Here is a 19,146-nt window from a genome sequence, read left to right as displayed (position 1 = left end):
GTGATTTTCATCACATGTATACATCCCATACAAGGAACATTCAAGAAATTGATTTTATAATGGTCCTTTGTAGGTTTATTATGACAGCATATAAAGGCAGCCACCAATCAATCTGTGTAATTTTGTACGTTATCGGAAGTTTAGAGCTAATTAAAAACATGATATTGGTTGCATGCACAACACGGTTCCTCGCGCCATTTATGGTAGTTACATTGTTTACCAACTAGGACTTATACCAACTAGTACGTGTGTTTTTTAAGATGAAAATGTATAACTATTGGTACAATTAGATTTCTGTATTACAAAATGCATAATGCACAAAATACCAATCTCTTTTATTTTTCTAAAAGTAGATAAATATTTTTGCTGTTTCCCCTTATTCATTTCTTATTATGAACCAAAGGCAAATTGGAGTTGATCATGTAATTCCTTTGATGATAAGTTATCAGATTATGACAAACACGATCACATTCTTTCCCCTGCACAAAGGTCGCACACGTACGATTCTCGCATCGCCATATAGAAATCATGATCACGGCGAGATTAGATTTAAATTATTTATGAGGCTCATTTGCATACGATAACTGAATATATAAGAGGGCAAGCGCTGCTTATGGGTATCTTCTGGGTATCTTTCGCCGCGTGCGTTATAATAGGAAATACTACGGTGTATAGCTCACTTGCGTGGAATCATTACGACTGGGTTATTCCTCTTTATCTGTCCTCTCCGCTTCCTTACTTGCAGCTAGTAGCAGCAAACCCATTTCTTCTAAATCGGAATCAACTATCTACAACAATTGACAAAATGGTAAGTCATTTCTTTACTTTTATCATTTTGAAAGTCTACTTGCTTACCTAAAGCTTCTTAACAATAATTGATGCAAAATGATCGTGATTTTAGTTCTGTACACGCACCGTCGTGTAATGAGCACCAAAGACTGTGCATTTGGATAATTATGGAAGTGAACTAAATTTAGATGGATAAGGGTAACATATTGTATCTTTCTGTGACTTTGGGGATTATTATTTAAAGCAGCATCATAGCAAAACAGAGATATTAGTGTAGATATTTTACTTAAAATCGTAAGCTGAGTGAATGTATCTACAGGAGGAGGGATGCGTGCAACCACTAATCGATAATAGGTGTCAACCTCACGGCGCCTTTTTGTACACTTTGACTCCTTGAGTGTCAGAGGCGATGGTTAATGTGAAATAGATAGCTGCTCGAGAAACTTCCGAATAGTCTCCGGAAAATGTATGGAGTGTGCTAGTGTTAAGGTTAAGCCTTTATGGTATCATTGAAATGATGAGTATTGGTTGTATTCTATGTGAAAATAAACTGAGCCTGTGAGGGACCATTTCGAGTAGTATTTAGGTGACTTGTAATGTTTATTATCACTATCTAAGGGGACAGTATGGGCTTAAGACCTCGGTCCTTGATGCATGTATTTTCGATTGGTGTAATTTACTTTGTTACTTTGCATACCTATGCATCTTCTAACTATAGAACAATTTTATAAAATAGTTTTTTTGATTAATCGGAAATTTTATAAATTGAGCGTTTAGTATGCAAATAATGTATTGAGGACGCAATGTTCCTACGTAATATATTCGATATAAGATATGTATTAAAAGAACTCGCACGTTCAATTACTCACTATTCAAAATCGTTAACACATATGTTAGGTTTTTACGACAAGAGGCAACACATAATCTATGCACTTGTATAAACTAGAAGGAAATTAATCGTCTATATGGAGTACCAGACCATATAAAGCAAGTTTTATATCGAAACAAAAGAAAACGAGACATAGAGACATAGCACATGGGATGGAAAAGAACTGTGATCAAAGAAAAAAATCTTGTGGGTGCGACTCAAGATAAAGCATATTTACTATGGTTTTACTGTTTGCTGTTCTTAAACTTTATCGCCCTTGTTAACAAACATGGGGATCAGGAGAGTAATGTCAAATTTACAAAGCTCTATACAACTCAATGACATTCTGCTTAAACACAAGTTAATACAAATTTAAATACAATGAATTTGACAATTTATATCATTCTCTGCAACGAAATCTAAGAAAAGCGTTTTCTGTGTAAAATAAAAACCTGTATATCGTTTTTCCCTTCATACAACCCACATCACAGAGAAGACAGGGAGAGAGAGAGAGAGAGAGAAAAAAAAAATAAAGAGAGAGAAATCAATGGAGTATACTCAGCTGTATACATTAATGTAATCATACTCGAGCAAAATTGCTTCGATTTGCGTTCATTGATTGTCTCGAATGTATACACAGGGTTATTTTTTATTCGCGTTTCAGCTTGTATTCTTCCTTCCGTAATACAGATCAGTGTTTTTCTTCCAATGACTCATATTTGGGTAAGGAGAATTTTTCAAGTTCCTGTATTAGAAGAATATATAAATCGATGGGGGAAAATGTATAAATCCGGTTTGCACAGCTGTTGGAGTAAGGTTGTATTTCACTTCGATGTTTCGTACTATTCACAATTAAAAACGAACAACGATAAAACATACTGTCCATTCAATGTATAATAACATTCCAATTTACTTTTCTTCGAAACTTGATTATATTTAATTTACTGTGATGTAGGAACAAAAACTTGACGACTCGAATTACAATCATAACTCATAACTGTTCATTATATCAGAATTATAAGCATTGGGGAATATGTACTACCGTTGTTCTAATATAAATCATATAAATTATTGCCAATTACCCAGCTGCACCTGCTAAAATCATTCAATATCAACGTGCACTCACAAGGACCAAGGTTGATGATTATCTTAAAACATTGATGGCACAACCAGTTGCCCTAATAAGGTTAACTCCCGGTGGTCTTCCCATAATGTTGGATTTAATATAGGTTGTTTTAATGATGGCATCCAGGAAAATTGTAGAGTAAATTTCGGGTAGTTGTACTTTTAATGACCTATGATTTAATTTGGCAATTGAAAATTTGCACCGCATTCAAGTGCTAATTTTTAGTTGCTAAGAAGAAAAGTGTATTTTAGGGGGAGGGAGTTTTATCAGAAAATATAAGAACCATGCATGCACTCCAGATTGTCTACATTACCAGTCTGACTCTATATTATTAACCAAACATTCTGTAGCTGGTAAGTTATATTTTTCTTTAAGATAGGAATATCCTGAAATAACATATGTTTCACCATTATACTTTTTGAAAGCCAGCATTATTATTGAGCGCTATATAAAAAACCGGATTATTATTATTATTATTATTCTGATACATTATTATACTAATTCCGCATGTTTCAGTAAAGTCCTCTGTTGAAGAAAGATCCTTGATTTTATAGGATGTTATATGATAAACATTATTTGGTAGAATTTTTTGGAAAGACATAATTATTTTAATAATTCTAACCGTCGACGTTCATTGCAAGACTATATCAAATACGTAAATTGTTTTTTATCAGAATGATTTTTATAATAAGAAAGAAGTGTAAAAAGAGACAGAGGAAAAAAGTGCGCCCACGCTAAAGCATTCTATCAAGAATTTTACCTGAAATAGGAAGAAAATCCGCTCTTGATATCTGAATTAAGCTATTTGACATTTACGGCAAACTTCCATCGTCAAATCTAGAAGTAAACGTCACAAGCTGTCGATGCTTAAACGAGAGTTTTGAAATGCGTAGGCATGTAATATTTTTGTATTAAAGCGTTTATGAAAACCACTACATTAGTTGAGAATAAACCAGTGAATGTAAATAAAGGTGTCTTGTTGATCAGATTATCACGCCTAGCGAGACAGATTTAAAAAAAAAGATTGCTCAAGTATACAATAAAGTGCATTTCACCGGTAGAATAAGTGGCAAGAGCATTGTATTCTTATTACATGAACGATCATGTTTCTTTTTCAATATTCGCTAAGTCATTGTCAAAGCTTTCGCCATATTTACATCTTTATTATTTCAAAAATTGTCATTCGAGAGTCGTCATCAATTAAAAATAATCTAACGAAATGATTTTTAGCAATAACCTATACCGTGATTTGTAAGTTTCTATACCCTTATATTTCTTTTCTTCCATATTGACGTCCTGAGAACTAAAACGTTTATAAAATGTTTAATTACTTCCCAAGAACGTTTTTCTCCCCTTAGAAGATGGTATATGTTCACTAGAAAACGAGAAAGTCAATTGAATCGTGGTCTCCACTTTACAACTCCAAGATCTTTGCATCCACCCACCCCGTCGTGAGATGATGATTGAATAGGAGAGTTTTAAAGTCTGCTTCCCCGTAGTTTCTAGAGTGCTGAAAAGCTTTATCATGCTGTGTCGTGTTTGTACAGATAACATGGTTATTACAGAGGAGTGGTACCATGATGTTAGAATTATCAGTTAAAGATAAAGGGGTTGTTAGAAAGCGGGGCACACGTTTGCACATTTAATTAGCTTGGATGTCAGACAGTCAGAGGGAGATGTCTAAAACTCCCTAGATTGGCAAAAGTAAAGGACTTCTGAGATATGATTTTTGATGGGGTGTACATGGTATATCAAATCGTTTCGCCCAAAGGAGCTTGTACACATAAATTATGTAATACAGACCATTGACCAACTTCACGTCTTTTATTTTTCAAATCCAGAATTTGCGGGCTTGCTCTTGCGCAAGTACCCATTTCGTAAAGCTGCAAGAAAATGGGGAAAATTAATGGTGTCTATATCCGCATAATGTGTTATGAGAACCTTTGTCATGCGAACTGACAAGGCCCTTTGTCTTTGCTAAACAAAACTGAGGGGGAAGGTAAAACATTGTATATACATGTACAACAAAAGTTACTTATAAAGCGCTTACCACCGTAGTCTCTAAGCGTGCAAATAAACCTACAAATTATAATAGTTCATATGAAATACACATCAATGCGAACAGAGTAAGTCAATCATCAAAAGCAATTTTGAATAATCGTGTCTTAAGACAAATTTTCTATATGCCACTTTCAATAATAAAATAAAAGGATTGAATATTAAAGAATCGAGTAAAGAACCTTCAATTTTCTACAATTACAGGCGCGATCAATAATTGGGCAAAAAGAATTTCTATTTCGGTTTAATAAAATTTGGAGTAGACTATTAGGCTATTATTATTATTATTATTATTATTATTATTATTATTATTAATTCCACCCTTCTTTCATTCCAACTAAACCAAATTGTTAATTTTGTGTATTCCCATTACAGGCAGACCAACTTACAGAAGAGCAGATTGCTGGTAAGTATAACCCTCTTTAAAATATGTCAAGCTGAAATGAGACTCTTATTAATTAAAATATCTCTTGTTTCTTGAGCTGAGCACCAATGATGTAGGGCTAGTGTTATACCAAAATACATGCTTTCTTTCAGGGAAGCTTTAAGTATACAAGAAGTTGAAGGTCTTTTACTTCCAACATTCACTTATCTTATTATATTATCATCCCTAATCCCTTTGTGAACAAGGAATACCTGAAATTAATCAAATTGCAGGACACAACTTATTTGAGAAAAACCTGCAATGGAGTAAACCATACAGCGATTCTATTGCTATATGCAATATGCAGAAGTCAAGAAGTAGCGGTTCGCAAAAACGAATTCAAGTGTTCTAAACTCCTTATCTCATACAAATATAAGAATAATTTCATTCCTCTAGGCAATTATCATCGTTGTATAAGGAGGAAACTAATGGATTCGCCTTGTTGATCAAAGCGATGAAAATATGGCCCGAGGCTCTCGTTCCAATGGTTTTCAACAGCGTGTAGGTGGTGAATTAATATGTTTTGACGGCCCTGGTGTGGGAAGCGCTTTGGTCACAATGCACAACACTTTTACCCGAATACATTACAGTCCGCTAATGCTTCTTTTGAAGTGAAAACAATGCTAGTCACCCGCTTAATGGTTATATAAGTGATAGGGTTACGGGAAAAACAGGACGTGACGAATTATTTAAGCCATTGACAGACGCCCTGTCATTTCTAATGAATAATCTTGATCATGCTACCAAATGAGCCGTAAATATGTATATGTATATATATATATCAGTCTGTTCTTTCCAAATATAGTCTGCGTAATTTTATGTATCTATGCTCTGATAATTTTCTCCCCATTCAGTCTCTGTGATAATTTGGTATCAATACCCAGTTTTATTCTTACAACACACATAGTCCCACCACTTTCACCTACTACCTAATACTCCCGTGTTTGTTTGGTTATGAAATTACATCTTCATACACGAAATTATCGCGTCACAGAAACACGTGAAGCGTTAGTGATAGTTTTAGTCAGAATATCTGCGTGAAATTCACGTGAATATTACGAGGCTGACTTGAGATGAATCATGTTCTTCATTCACGGGAAATTTACGTCGAAGAGGAAGTATGTTACTGTAACCCGCGTTCAACCCAATAATTACGCAAATGTTACACAATAAATGAACCAAAATAATGACGATCTCATCCCGTTTCTGAACATTGTGTCGTGGATCTTCCATAATTACGTCCAGGCACGCCGGAAGCAGTTTGGGATTAGAGGGGGTTGGGTGGGGGGGGGGGGGGGGTGTGCAAACATCCCAGAAGAGAAAGCTAGTTGCAACTGGTCCAGTTGATGAACCATTTAATGCCAACTGGTAACCCTGGAAATTGAAATGGGCTAAATGATCCAGTTGATCCAGGCCAGTTATAATTCAACTGGTCTAGCTGAGCCATTAGAACCATTTGGTAAAACTTCCAACCAGTTAAACAGCAACAATACTTCAATACTGGTACGTCTGTATTTCCAATGTAAGGGCATTGGTAATAAGTAGACTTACATAATTGAATTAATCGAAATAAATTCGTATACTTGTACTTTATTGAAATTATTTTAGTTCACAGTTAATGTTTCCCTTATTCATGTTAAACTATTTATACGAAGTAGCGAAATGTCCTAATAACTGGTAATTTATATTTGTAGTATTTTCGAAATGAATTGCATATAACTAAATCATCAGTAATTAAGAAATATGCTGTAAATTCAGATAAATTGTTTAAAAAACATAGATCTGCACGCACCCCATATTCAATATGCAAATGAATTGGTGTCAGCTGGGTCAACTCGAAATATGCCAACGCTCAGTCATCAACTGGTGCAACTGGAAATATGCACACTCCAGTTATCAACTGGTGCAATGAAAATATGCCAACAGTCAGTTATCAACTGGTGAACATAGAAATATGCCAACAGTCACGGGATTATCACCACGGAACTTAAATGGTAACTGTGAAACCATCAAGACACCCAAGAATAACTCATTTTCACACATGGAAAACACGGAATACCCAGCTTATATTAATAATCCGTTTGAGTCACGCGATCATCACCGCGGAACTGCTGGCAACTTTGACTACGATTTAAATAGGTGTTTTAAGACACCTAATCATGACTAACTTTTCACACCTAAATATCACGGATTCACAGCTTAGATTAGTAATCAGTTTTAACTACGTGATCATCACCAAGAAAGTTATGGTAACTTTGAAACCATTTAAATAGATGTTTTAAGACACCTAATAATGACTAATTTTTCACACCTAAAAGTCACGTATGACAAGCTTAGATCAATAATCCGTTTGAGTCACGATATCATCACCGCGGAACTTATGGCAACTTTGACTACCATTTAAAAAAGTGTTTTAAAACACTTAATAATTACTAATTTTCACACCTACATATCACGTTTTCACAGCTTAGATTAGTAATCAGCTTGAGCCAGGTGATCATAACCAAGAAATTTATGGTAACTTTGAAACCTTTTAAAGAGGTGTGTAAGACACTTCAGAATTACTAGTTGAATATAACCAGAGATTCACGGACAGAACAATAAGACGATTAGCCGGTGTAAGTGACGTGATTATTACCATCAACCTTGGATAACCTGTGAAACCAATCAATAAAGGTGCTTACAAGACCAAATAATTACGTATTTATCGCCACCATCGGTTAACTGACAAAAAACTCGTTGCTTGGTCAAGTGGTTATTTGGTCATAAACACTTGATTTACAGAGGTAAGTGGAATCCCGTTACTCCAGTCGCGTGATAAACTGGTGGTTTTTCGGTTAGATGAAAACGTGAACAGGAGTACCTTTTTTGTTTAAATGAAGGCACGTGTCGATAACGTTTAAATCTAGTTCAAAAGGCACTATACTTTAAAATCACTTAAAATACACTCCCAAAAGAGGTTACTTTTTGGTGTTCTGTTTATTGGGATATAAGACATAATTCCAAAGCTTTACGTTATACATAAAATAAAGGATATATTATAAAGGCGTTCAAGACATTTGATAATTCGATATAGAAATGAAAACGTATCCTAGCTAATTACGAAATATTTTTGAGACATTCGTAAATGAATTGTATCATATTAATATGTTAAGTTCAGGTTTTAGGAATGAATTGACAGTCAACATGGTCAGGTGAATGAATTATAGACAACATTTATCTACTCCAGTCCACAAATGCCGACTCAGTTTATCATAAATCGCTCGGGTCATGTGAAGGACAGTTGCATACTGATAGCAATACTCCGACTTACATACAACACAGTGCTCTCTTCAAACTTTGCCCAAAATGACTACGACTACGACTCGTTTGTACCGCAACTCTGTAAACAACAGATCCAGATAAAAATTACTAAATATTTGCTAGTTACCATCATGATGGCAGTTCTTCGAAACATAATGTAAAAAGATGCAAATATGATCATAGGCTCATAGGCTCAATAGAGACAATGGAATTGTATGAAAAATTGAAAACCACACAAAAATGAAGCAGAAACGAATTAAAACATAAGACATGACGCAAAGGACATTGAAGTTACAGAGGCCATATAGTTCAGCTTTTCGCTTCATTGTTGATCGACAGAGACATATCCTACAACGTTTGTGTATTATGAAGAAAATTTGAATAGGGGACACGGGATGAGAGACACAAGAAAGAGAGAGACACACAAACAAGAGAGAGACACACACACAGACAATAAAGAGAGAGAGAAGGAGAGAGAGGGAGAGAGTGAGAGTGAGTGCGTGCGCGTATGTGTTTGTGTGTAAAATTGAGTGTGAATGTATTGAGGTTAGAAAGCAAGAAGCGGCTAAAGAGAGACAGGCTTGAGAAATATCAAGGGTGAGACATTTTGACGTCAGAGCCTAACTTCTTGACTCCCCAGTTAATTCGTAACGCATTAGCAGCTTTAAAGATGGTATCAGAGCTGATTGCGAGTGGTATAAATAAACAGAATTAGTTTGAACTGCACACTCCCTTCCATGACTGTCAATCAGGAAGGAATTTAAAGCTCAATAAACCCGGGGGTCGGATGCAAATACGGTCTATCCCCAATTAGGTATATACTGGTTGAACAAAGAGGGGATATGGAGTTTGCGGCTATCATGTCCCAGTGGGTGGCTCGTGAACACATTTTATTCCGATTCACATGACATTTCAATGTGCCAGGCGTGAAATATGTACTCAAATCATCAAACCATATGATTTATAGATTGCATGTTGTTATTTCTTTTTTTCTAGTGTGCTTTTCGGTAAAAAATTAATTCATATTTATTAAAGATTTGTGGTAGGCCTACACAAAAACACAAAAACTAATCTTAACAGGAATGAATTACATTTCCCTTCAATACTGACGCCTTAGCCATTAACACTTTATTACTCATAGCCAACAGGCGTAATTTGAACGGTTTACTTTGAATTTAATGAAATGTATGCGATCTGCAAACAAATCCAACATCCAACAAAATTAATGCATACACACATTTTCCGCCTTTTCTTTTGGTACGGCGCAGATACCTTATATTTGCACGACTATGACTCAGATTCAGATCACAGTCATATTCAAATTTTGCTCTGCAAACACCATGTTAGGTTCATATTTCATTATGGTTCCCTTTTGTAATTTCGAAAGAAATATGTCAAATGAATATGTGAGTAAACACAGTGGCAGATATCGGGCAAACACACTTTTAAAGGGAAACACTGACAGGCATTAAGTTTTTACTTCGACAACATCATGTGCAATCATGAAGAAAGATTGGGAACATGAATCCTATGTAAAAATTCAAACCCATAAAATAATGCCATATGAGTGTAGACTATTGACTATAAATTGATTTATTTTTGAAGCATCAACCATAATGGTATCCTTGTTGTATCCCTCTAGCTTTGGATTGTTGTATTTTAAATTGAAATCAGTGCGTAGTATTTAGATTAATGGTATAAAAACTTATGGAGAGAAAGGAAAATAGAAGGAGAGAGACATAGATCAGAAATAAAATATGTCTTTGTTAAATCTTAAGAAAGATATTATACAGGAGTATAATAAGAAGAAAAGCAACTATCTAAACCTAATTCCTATTTTATAACAAAGAAATTTCTTATTTGTAATATATGCCTCAGCCCTCTCTCTCTCTCTCTCTCTCTCTCTCTCCCTTTCTCTCTCTTTCTCTCTCTCTCTCTCTCTCTCTCTCTCTCTCTAATATCTACCTCTTATAGTTGATTACTATGTTTGGGCACGCACAGAACAGTAGGGTCAGATCGTCCGGTATGTTGTAAACAAGTTAATATCTTCCGTAGATTCGGATGGTATATGGCAAAGGGTTAATATACAAACTCCCACATTTATAATGTTTGTCTAGTCTTCTTCGGGACATTATGCTACATTCAGGTCGATGTGATGAATAGAGTTTTATTTAATAATACTCATCATCGGTTTTGATGTTTCAATTTTGTTGTGAAAGTAAAAGAAAAGTGAATTAAATGCGTCATAATGCCGATAACCATAGGGGCCTTACAATTAATGCCAATTGTGAACTGTCATAAACAAGGTCTTCAAATTACATAATTTAAAACTCGATAACATAAACATTTTAGTTTTTAACGAAAGGCAGAATCCCAAAATATATTCTTCTGTTCTCGTTTCATCTTGGTTCCATTCTTTTCCCTCTGTTGGCATAACTAATTTTCAACTTGGAACTATTTCCTATCACTTTGATGATGAAAATAAACGCATAGTAGAATCATATGACGATTCCATTTACAAAATACTACCCCTCATCTACGTGTTTCGGTTTAAAAAAAAAGAGGATTTGCCTTGCCTTTGAATGTCACCATATAAATTACGCAATGACTTCTTAACGACAAAAGTATGCTAGCTTCGGTTCGTGAGACTTTACCCCCAAAACAGGAGCTTACAATAGCATGCATAACACGCACTGGGGTTGTTTTTCTCGTGTAGAGTCTTTCTTTTCCCGCCTAAAATAACCATTATCCTCAGGCAAATCATCAGAGTGGGTAGGTTCTGTAATACAATTTATTTTCATTTGACGCCCCGATTTATTCGCCGTCATTTGCCTATAGGTGAGTGAATAAAGGGGGCCTGATTATTACTGCTAGGATCAGGCGGGAACTTCACTTCTTCGTGACCATGTTGCATCTACAATGTCTTGTCAATATTATTGAAGGTGAAATCATTTTTTTAATAAATATCTTCCTTTATATTGATTATTTGCTGTCACGCAACATTTTCCAGAACTATAAATGTAATTATATAATTGTGACTCCAGCTAATGCAGTTTTATGAGAACTACATACACTCTAAAAATAAGTCTTTCCTTCCCTATATCCTTAAACATTGAACTGAAAGATTTGTTCGGCATTTTAGTCATGTTTAAACCTTTCGAAAGAGATGATGTAAAGCAAACCCCTGGAGGAAACTACCGATGAAAGGAAATTAGAAGTTGCAGGAATAATAGCTATAGGAGATGTTATCGGTAGACATGAGCAAAAACACCTGATATCAGGAAGTAGGAAGGCGATATTACCTGTACTGGATTATGGGTGAATTTCGTGAGCTGTTAGTGTTATGTAGTGAGGTAGGATAACTATAATGGTGCCAAAATACTTAGATGTATTGTGGTACTTGAATGACCCATATTTAATGCACTTTTTTAACCTTAATCAGTCATTATCAAATCCCTGGTTATTTTAAAGCAAGTTGTGTGCGAAACAGCATGTTTTGTTGAAGGAACCTCTTTATTTAATTTTTCATAATTTAAGTCGTCCTGGTTCGGATAAGGGTTCGGATATAGCGTTTTAATTGACGTCCACGCTCCGTCACACTTAGCGTTTAATAACTTATAAATTATCTTCAAGATGTAGGAACTTACATGCATTTTATCTTTACACCATTAAAGTGATCTCTGTACTTACCGCTAATGAACAAACTTTGGGGATTCCTCAAAAAGCAGCAACAAAAAAATGATCCCTGTAAGGAAAGTATAATGCTCAAATCAATCAATCAATGTATATAATCATGATAAAACACTCTATGGACGTAAGATTTAAAAAAAATCATACTTATAGAAATAAGTGCCAAAAGTACACCCAATTCATTCATGATTGAGCGTTATTATGATGTTTTCAGTTATCATTATAATGAAGCCTGGATCCATGAAAATCATTGTCTTCGAAGAAGCTATTGACTTTCAACCATAATAGCTGTGGGCAGGTTGGTTAGGAGCAGCTGATGCCCTCTAAAGTGTCACACCATAGTTGAGCCCTTTTCACCAGACTCGGAAATTGAAAAGCGAAGACGTCAAGAAAATGTCTTGGAGTCAGCCTATTTTTCATTATTCTGTCTCCACGAGGAATAGGGGTGATTTGTCATGATAACGCATGGGCCTTCACATCTCCAAGACTTGCCTTAACTCTTCTTGTCTCATCTCATCTCCGCAATGATAGATCATCACCTCCCGACACCATCAGGTGTGTTCCCTCTGCCGAGTAAGATGAAATTGGCTTTTTCGGCAGGTGATGGTTGTTTTGTGAAGAGCCATGCGCACTATTACGAGATGATAACGTTATTTAGGAGCACAATTTGCTTCTTTCATACTTCAATTCTGTACAGTGCACATTTAAAACGGGTTTCTTCTTTGAAAGAATATAATCATAATGGAAAGAGTAATTTCAGTCATTAGATCTGCATGATTTCATCCAAGCAAAATGAATGTCTTCTGATTAATTCATTGTAGAAATTATTGCGACCATAAAGACTGAAGCGCAATACAAGCATTGATGATGCATCCGGACCCGTTTATAATGGAGGATACATAAATACATATATCGGACATTATAGTTGGCAAATATGCGTATGACACACAATAATCAGATATCGTAAATACGTAAAGGAGACCATAAATATATAGAGAGAGAGGGGGTGCTGTAGGGTGACTGCATGCGGACAGTAAGAAGGTTAGAAATATATGGAGAAATAATAACTTTGAAATATTGTAGGCGGGCTTGAACAAATATGAAAAATATAAATAATATGGAGAAGAAAAAAAACACGCACATAGTAATACATAAAGCGCACGATCAAAAAAAAGGAAGAGAAAAGTAAAGGAAAGAGAGTGAGAGAAGGGGGAGTATAAAAAATGACTGAGATAAAGAAAGATGAAGTCCCTTGATTGCAAATGAGATGCGAAGGAACACATTTATTACTTGAGGCTCTTCACCAAGCTAAAAAAATGGAAGTATGGTGTTGAGGAGTGAGCAAACATGAAACGTCTTTCACAAGTACCAGCCCTCTCTTCAGCTACCGCAGAAAATCATTGTCCCTGATACCTGCTCACATAAAGGAGACAAATAGGGTGGTTTCTAGGGCAATGAAGAGGGTCTTGTCAAGTTTCCTTGCATTATGTCACAATAGCAGGGGTTATGGGTTATAGGGTCATTCACAAAGAGGATTTTTGTGCATTTCATGATCCTGTCGTCGTTATTTTGTTTTAGTGATTTTTCGATGTCTTTTGTAGTATGCTTTTTAAAATTGAAAATAATCAATGCTAGAAGACACTGCATGTAACGATTACAAAAAAAGGATAAACAAATATCACAAGAGTCATTTAGATATGATGTGATTTATGTTTTGTTTTATGAGTGCAAGTAGGTGTGGCTTGTCATGATAGGATCTGACATTTGTGAAGTTGTGCATAGTGTGCTTCACTTTTTCTGTCATCTTTTTGTCTTTCAGAATTCAAGGAGGCTTTTTCTTTGTTTGACAAGGATGGTGATGGTACAATTACCACGAAGGAGTTGGGTACCGTCATGAGATCACTTGGTCAGAACCCTACCGAGGCTGAACTACAGGACATGATCAATGAGGTCGATGCTGATGGTAAGAAGCCAAAAGAATTCAACTCAAATTTATAATTTTAATAATTTCAATATTTTTTATTTATTTATCCATTCAATATTCATAGACACTAATTTCTTTCTTTTTGCTGCTTAAATCCTTTCATTCCATTAATATGCAATCTTTCAAGCTAAAATTGCTTCTTTGTAGATATAATAATAATAATACATAAGATTTATAAGGCGCCAAATCCACTTGACAGTCAAATGCTCAAGGCGCAGCTTGTGCAATAGATGAAATACATACATGATACATTAATACAAAGTGCAATAGGAAAGGTACATACATGAAAGGTTATGGTAATCAATTATAAGCTAAATTAAACAGATATTTCTTAAGATTGTTTTTTAACACTTCAGCAGAACTGCTATTTCTAATCCATTGAGGGAGAGTATTCCATAACGAAGGCCCAGTATGAGCGAAGGTTCGCTCCCCCCACTTTGTTTTAACCCTAGGAGTAACAAGTAAGCCAGAGTTTTGAGAACGTAGCTGTCTAGAAGGAAAGTAATGCTTAATCAAGCCGATGTTGTACTGTGGAGCAGAGCCATGCATACAGTGAAATGATAGCAAAAGCAAAACAATAACGGCCGGGTATGACCTGGACACCGTTCAAGCAAGCGTTGTAATTTGTTTCCTAGTCATGACAAGTCACTCATGAAAAAGCTCAATCAGTCATACATACATGAGGCTGGCTTACCGTGCCCTTTTGTTATTCCTCTACATCTGAAATGCCAATTTCATGTCGAAAAAAAGCGATCAATAGCTTTGGTTTTAACTCTTTACATTTTAGTTTGTCCGAATGTACTAGAAAATTCGTGAACCATAATTCAACCAATATGTAAATCGATGACGTGCGAATAATCAATATGTCTATTTTTGGTAAATCGGATTTCTTCTTACTTTTGTGCAAAAATTTAACCTGTTGCGCACATTTTTCTCTTCAAATACGGATTAGAAACTGAGGGAAAAGAACCGTGGTACTGTCTCCCTCACCTCAGTTGCAATATGCCAAATCATCCCCTCTTACATTGTAATAGGCCTATTCATCACTTTTATGGTACATGTATGCCTAGATTAGAACATCGTCAAGAATAATTGATATCCAGTCATTATAAAAAGGTGATAATAATCTCCCCCCCCCCCCCCCTCTCTCTCTCTCTCTCTCTCTTTCTCTTCTCTCTCTCTCTCTCTCTCTCTCTCTCTCTCTCTCTCTCTCTCTCTCTCTCTCTATTTCTCTCTTATTATATATCTGCTTCCCCTCTCTCTACCTCCTTCTACAGGCAATGGAACGATCGACTTCCCAGAGTTCCTTACGATGATGGCAAGGAAGATGAAGGAGACTGACAGTGAAGAGGAGATCAGAGAAGCTTTCAGGGTCTTCGACAAGGATGGTAACGGTTACATCAGGTAAGACCATCACAACATCATACCAAATTATCTTCAGGGACAATAAGACGTTCTACAACACATGCTCCGATGACAGTTGCATCTCGGTCAATTTCCACACTAACCGATTTCCAAATTTCAACCTTGAAGCCAACACTATACGTGTACCTTACCCTAGGCTAACATTAAACCTCACGTAAAACCCTCTCGAAATCTTGTCCCCAGCTTTGATAAAACAAAGCCCGAGGAAATGTCACCAAAGCACATTGCCCGATGAGAATATTTACATTTTAGTTTTTAAAATAGTGTTTTAAAGCCTCTGAAAGAGAGGAATTGGTATATTACTTGAAGTTTCATGTATGGGAGTTCGACCAAAAATGTTAATGATTACAATGTACTAATATACATAACGAGAAACACTATGCAAACGGTTTATAGAAAGTTGTCGTGTATTTGTATATGCACAGCATGTGAATTATTGAAACTATCGTTGATTGATCGACTGATTTCTGCAGTCAACGAGATACGTGGTTTTTTTTAGAGTTATTTATTATTCAGAATATCGAGATCGTAGATAAATCGATGTTTTGTATACCATTAACCCCCTCAGTCAATATGATTATTGTATCATATTTTTCGATGACATCCTGTTCCAGATGTCTTCTCGGAGATGATTTCTTTTAAAGTATATATCAGCGCTTTTGTATTATCATCAAAACTGAGTCATTGAAAATTGATTCCCTTTCCAAATATATTTCGTTCAATGGAGGCAAGAAAGAAAGATCGTTAGTCCTTTATCCAGATTTCCGAACGCCGAAGGGAAGGATTTACATACAATGGATACTTGGTTCATCTAGAGATCTGCGATCGGAATGAATTTCGGTCAACTTTTCCAATTTAGGCAAATGGAAGCATCATAAAATAAAGTGTTTAACAAAAGGAACGGTACGGAGATAAGAGGGAGAGCTTACAGATAGAGTAATTGAAGGACCTGTACAATTTTGGTAACTTACTTACATTAATTGCTTTTAAGAAAGTGTTAAGAAATTGTCCATGTATTACATTCAAAGAAAAATATAAAACGTTTTGACTTGATACTAGAGAAAACCATGTAGGAATGGCAGACCAAATGGTGTGAATACATCAACTGAACTCCACGTTTGTATGTACATTGTAAATGTTCTCTTTCCTTTCTTCTCAGTGCTGCAGAGTTACGTCACGTGATGACGAACCTTGGTGAGAAGCTGACAGACGAAGAGGTGGATGAGATGATCAGGGAAGCCGACATCGATGGTGATGGTCAAGTTAATTATGAAGGTAAATCAGATGGTTTGATGTAATTCCTCTTTCTAGATTGTTATGATTGTTTTCAATAAGCAATTAACTGTTTAAATATACATCAGCCACACGGTTGACGAGACCAAAATGTGCCCTTCAGACAAAACATAATTTATTCATAAAATCGGTAACTTAACGTAAACAAAAAAGAAAGGAAAAGGTGATCTGCATAGTATTCGATAACATCCATCCGAGTACAAGAAGAAGAAATTGTACATAAGTAACTGGCTTATTTTTATCATTTCTTTTCCATTTGCAATTTTTTTCCCAATAATGGAAATTGAATGTAGCCTATTTGAATTATCTTATTTTCGTGAATGAAATTCATGTATATCAATTTTTGTTTAAAAGCAATTAATAGAAAGTGAGATTTTCGATTTGCTTTGTCATTACAGAATAATAAGTTATGTGACATTAAACCACATTATATCTTTCCATTGCATGATGGATTACTTTTTTTAATTTGTGTTGCCTGTCTTTTTGTGTCTTTTTTGTCCTCCCCCCTCTTCCCCCCCCCCCCCCCTCTCTCTCTCTCTCTCTCTCTTTCATTCTGTTTCCAGGTAAAAAGCTTTTACAAATAGTGATGATCGTATTATATTTGAAAAATACAATTAATGTATTTGTATACCTTGTATCTTTTCCTACATTTCAGAATTCGTCACCATGATGACATCAAAGTGAGGTCGGCTAGATATGACGTCACTTCCGGCCGTTTGTCAACCAGCTCCAGCCGTGACATCGGTGTTGCCATTTTGTGGAGGGCTTTCATCTTTGACTGACAAACTGAATCACGAAAACATTGAAAACTCATCCCAAATTCTATTGCACTTTTATTAACGGAAGAAACCACAAATTATCAAGAAACCTGTCACAAATCTCCACGGTCTACACGGGATTTCTCGTAAAATTTTTATATACCAAAATCACGGAGCTTGATCTTGAGTGTGAACAGCGCCGAGAGCACAAACGTTGGCCCGAAGCAGACATTGTATATAGACAATCGACCGCGTTCACGTCTTCGTGATTATACAAAGTGACAGAAATGTATTATACATTGAGGACTCGTGTAAATTTCTGTATAATATTGTGCGTTCCAATTGTTGTTATGTGTTTTTTGTTTGTCAAAGAATTCTAATTTGTTGATAATATACACAAATGAATGACGTTAATGTTAGCATTTACACTGATTTTATGAAGTTGAACAATCATAAACTTTTTTTAACATAGGTCTCGTATATTGGATATTAATTCTATTTTAATATCAATTTCCCAAGACTTTATTCTTCGTAACAAAGTTAGACAATGGTAATTTTATGAGCAATCGAACAACATTTACTACCATCATAGGGAAACAGACAAGGCCTTACTACAAATGCTGGCATCAGCTTCAATACAGAAGCGTGAACTTATTTATTTGAAAGTGATAGCAGGAAATTATATCACGTAGACTAATGTGCACCTTATTATACTCATGAAAATTACTCATTCCATGTTGTTAGTGAAACAAAATGTCATCAGTTTTTGAATAAAAAAGGAATGTTTGAAATATCTCTCGTGTAATGATTGATTTGTAATCTTTCAATGTCTCTTTTTAAAGTAGTAATTTTTTTCTCGCTGGGGTTGTGATTAATTGAAAGTAATTAAAGAATTAAAGTTAACCAAGTTATTTAATGTCTTATCAAATCTACTTTATTCAAATCAAGGAAAGAACCGTGATAGTTTGTTTAGATGTCAACTAGATTTTCGACGTGACACTGAGTGTACATCACAAGTCCAGTTGTTATTCGTACAGAGCGTGGTGTTTTTTTTTTTTTTGTGTGTGTGTGTGTTTTACCATGCGTGTGTGGGAAGAAGGAGAGAGAGAGAGAGTGAGAGAGAGATAGCGAGGGAGAGAGCCAGAGAGAGACACACAGAGAGAAGGAGTTCCGATGGTTTGTCTATTTCAATATGAAATCAATAAGATATCATTAATTTATTTAGGAGAAAAATAAAATATGCGGCCATTAGTAACTCGTCTATGTCAAAATTAAAGACGATGAAATCACCTCCAAAAAGGTACAATATTAACATTAATATTCTAAAATAAATTCGCTTTAAGACGTGGTTGCACCCATATCGAGGCCAACGATATATCATCCAATGGGATGCTTTTTTCTTTTTGTATGAAACTTTTATTTTAACTA

General features: G+C 35.4%; 1 protein-coding gene across 1 annotated transcript; it reads left to right on the top strand.

Annotated features, from left to right (window-relative positions):
* Positions 1 to 578: 578 nt before the first annotated feature.
* Positions 579 to 18,511, top strand: LOC115929677 (calmodulin-like). Its single transcript, XM_030999463.1, has 6 exons — positions 579 to 808; positions 5,217 to 5,247; positions 14,078 to 14,221; positions 15,520 to 15,646; positions 16,827 to 16,942; positions 17,616 to 18,511. Exons 1-6 carry the CDS (start codon positions 614 to 616, stop codon positions 17,642 to 17,644), a joined length of 642 nt encoding a protein of 213 aa, XP_030855323.1. The 5' UTR covers positions 579 to 613; the 3' UTR covers positions 17,645 to 18,511.
* The last annotated feature ends 635 nt before the right edge of the window (positions 18,512 to 19,146 follow it).

This window comes from Strongylocentrotus purpuratus, unplaced genomic scaffold (assembly GCF_000002235.5).
Source record: "Strongylocentrotus purpuratus isolate Spur 01 unplaced genomic scaffold, Spur_5.0 spur5_scaffold_5, whole genome shotgun sequence".
NCBI classification, from domain to species: domain Eukaryota; kingdom Metazoa; phylum Echinodermata; class Echinoidea; order Camarodonta; family Strongylocentrotidae; genus Strongylocentrotus; species Strongylocentrotus purpuratus.
This window is presented reverse-complemented; position numbering and strand designations above follow the sequence as displayed.

Bases quoted from the DNA above. Each gene is read 5' to 3' on its own strand.
- LOC115929677 (XM_030999463.1), top strand. From the start codon at position 614: ATGGGTATCTTCTGGGTATCTTTCGCCGCGTGCGTTATAATAGGAAAT. The intron at 809-5,216 runs GTAAGTCATTTC...TTCCCATTACAG, and splicing joins CTACAACAATTGACAAAATG to GCAGACCAACTTACAGAAGA. The intron at 5,248-14,077 runs GTAAGTATAACC...TTTGTCTTTCAG, and splicing joins TACAGAAGAGCAGATTGCTG to AATTCAAGGAGGCTTTTTCT.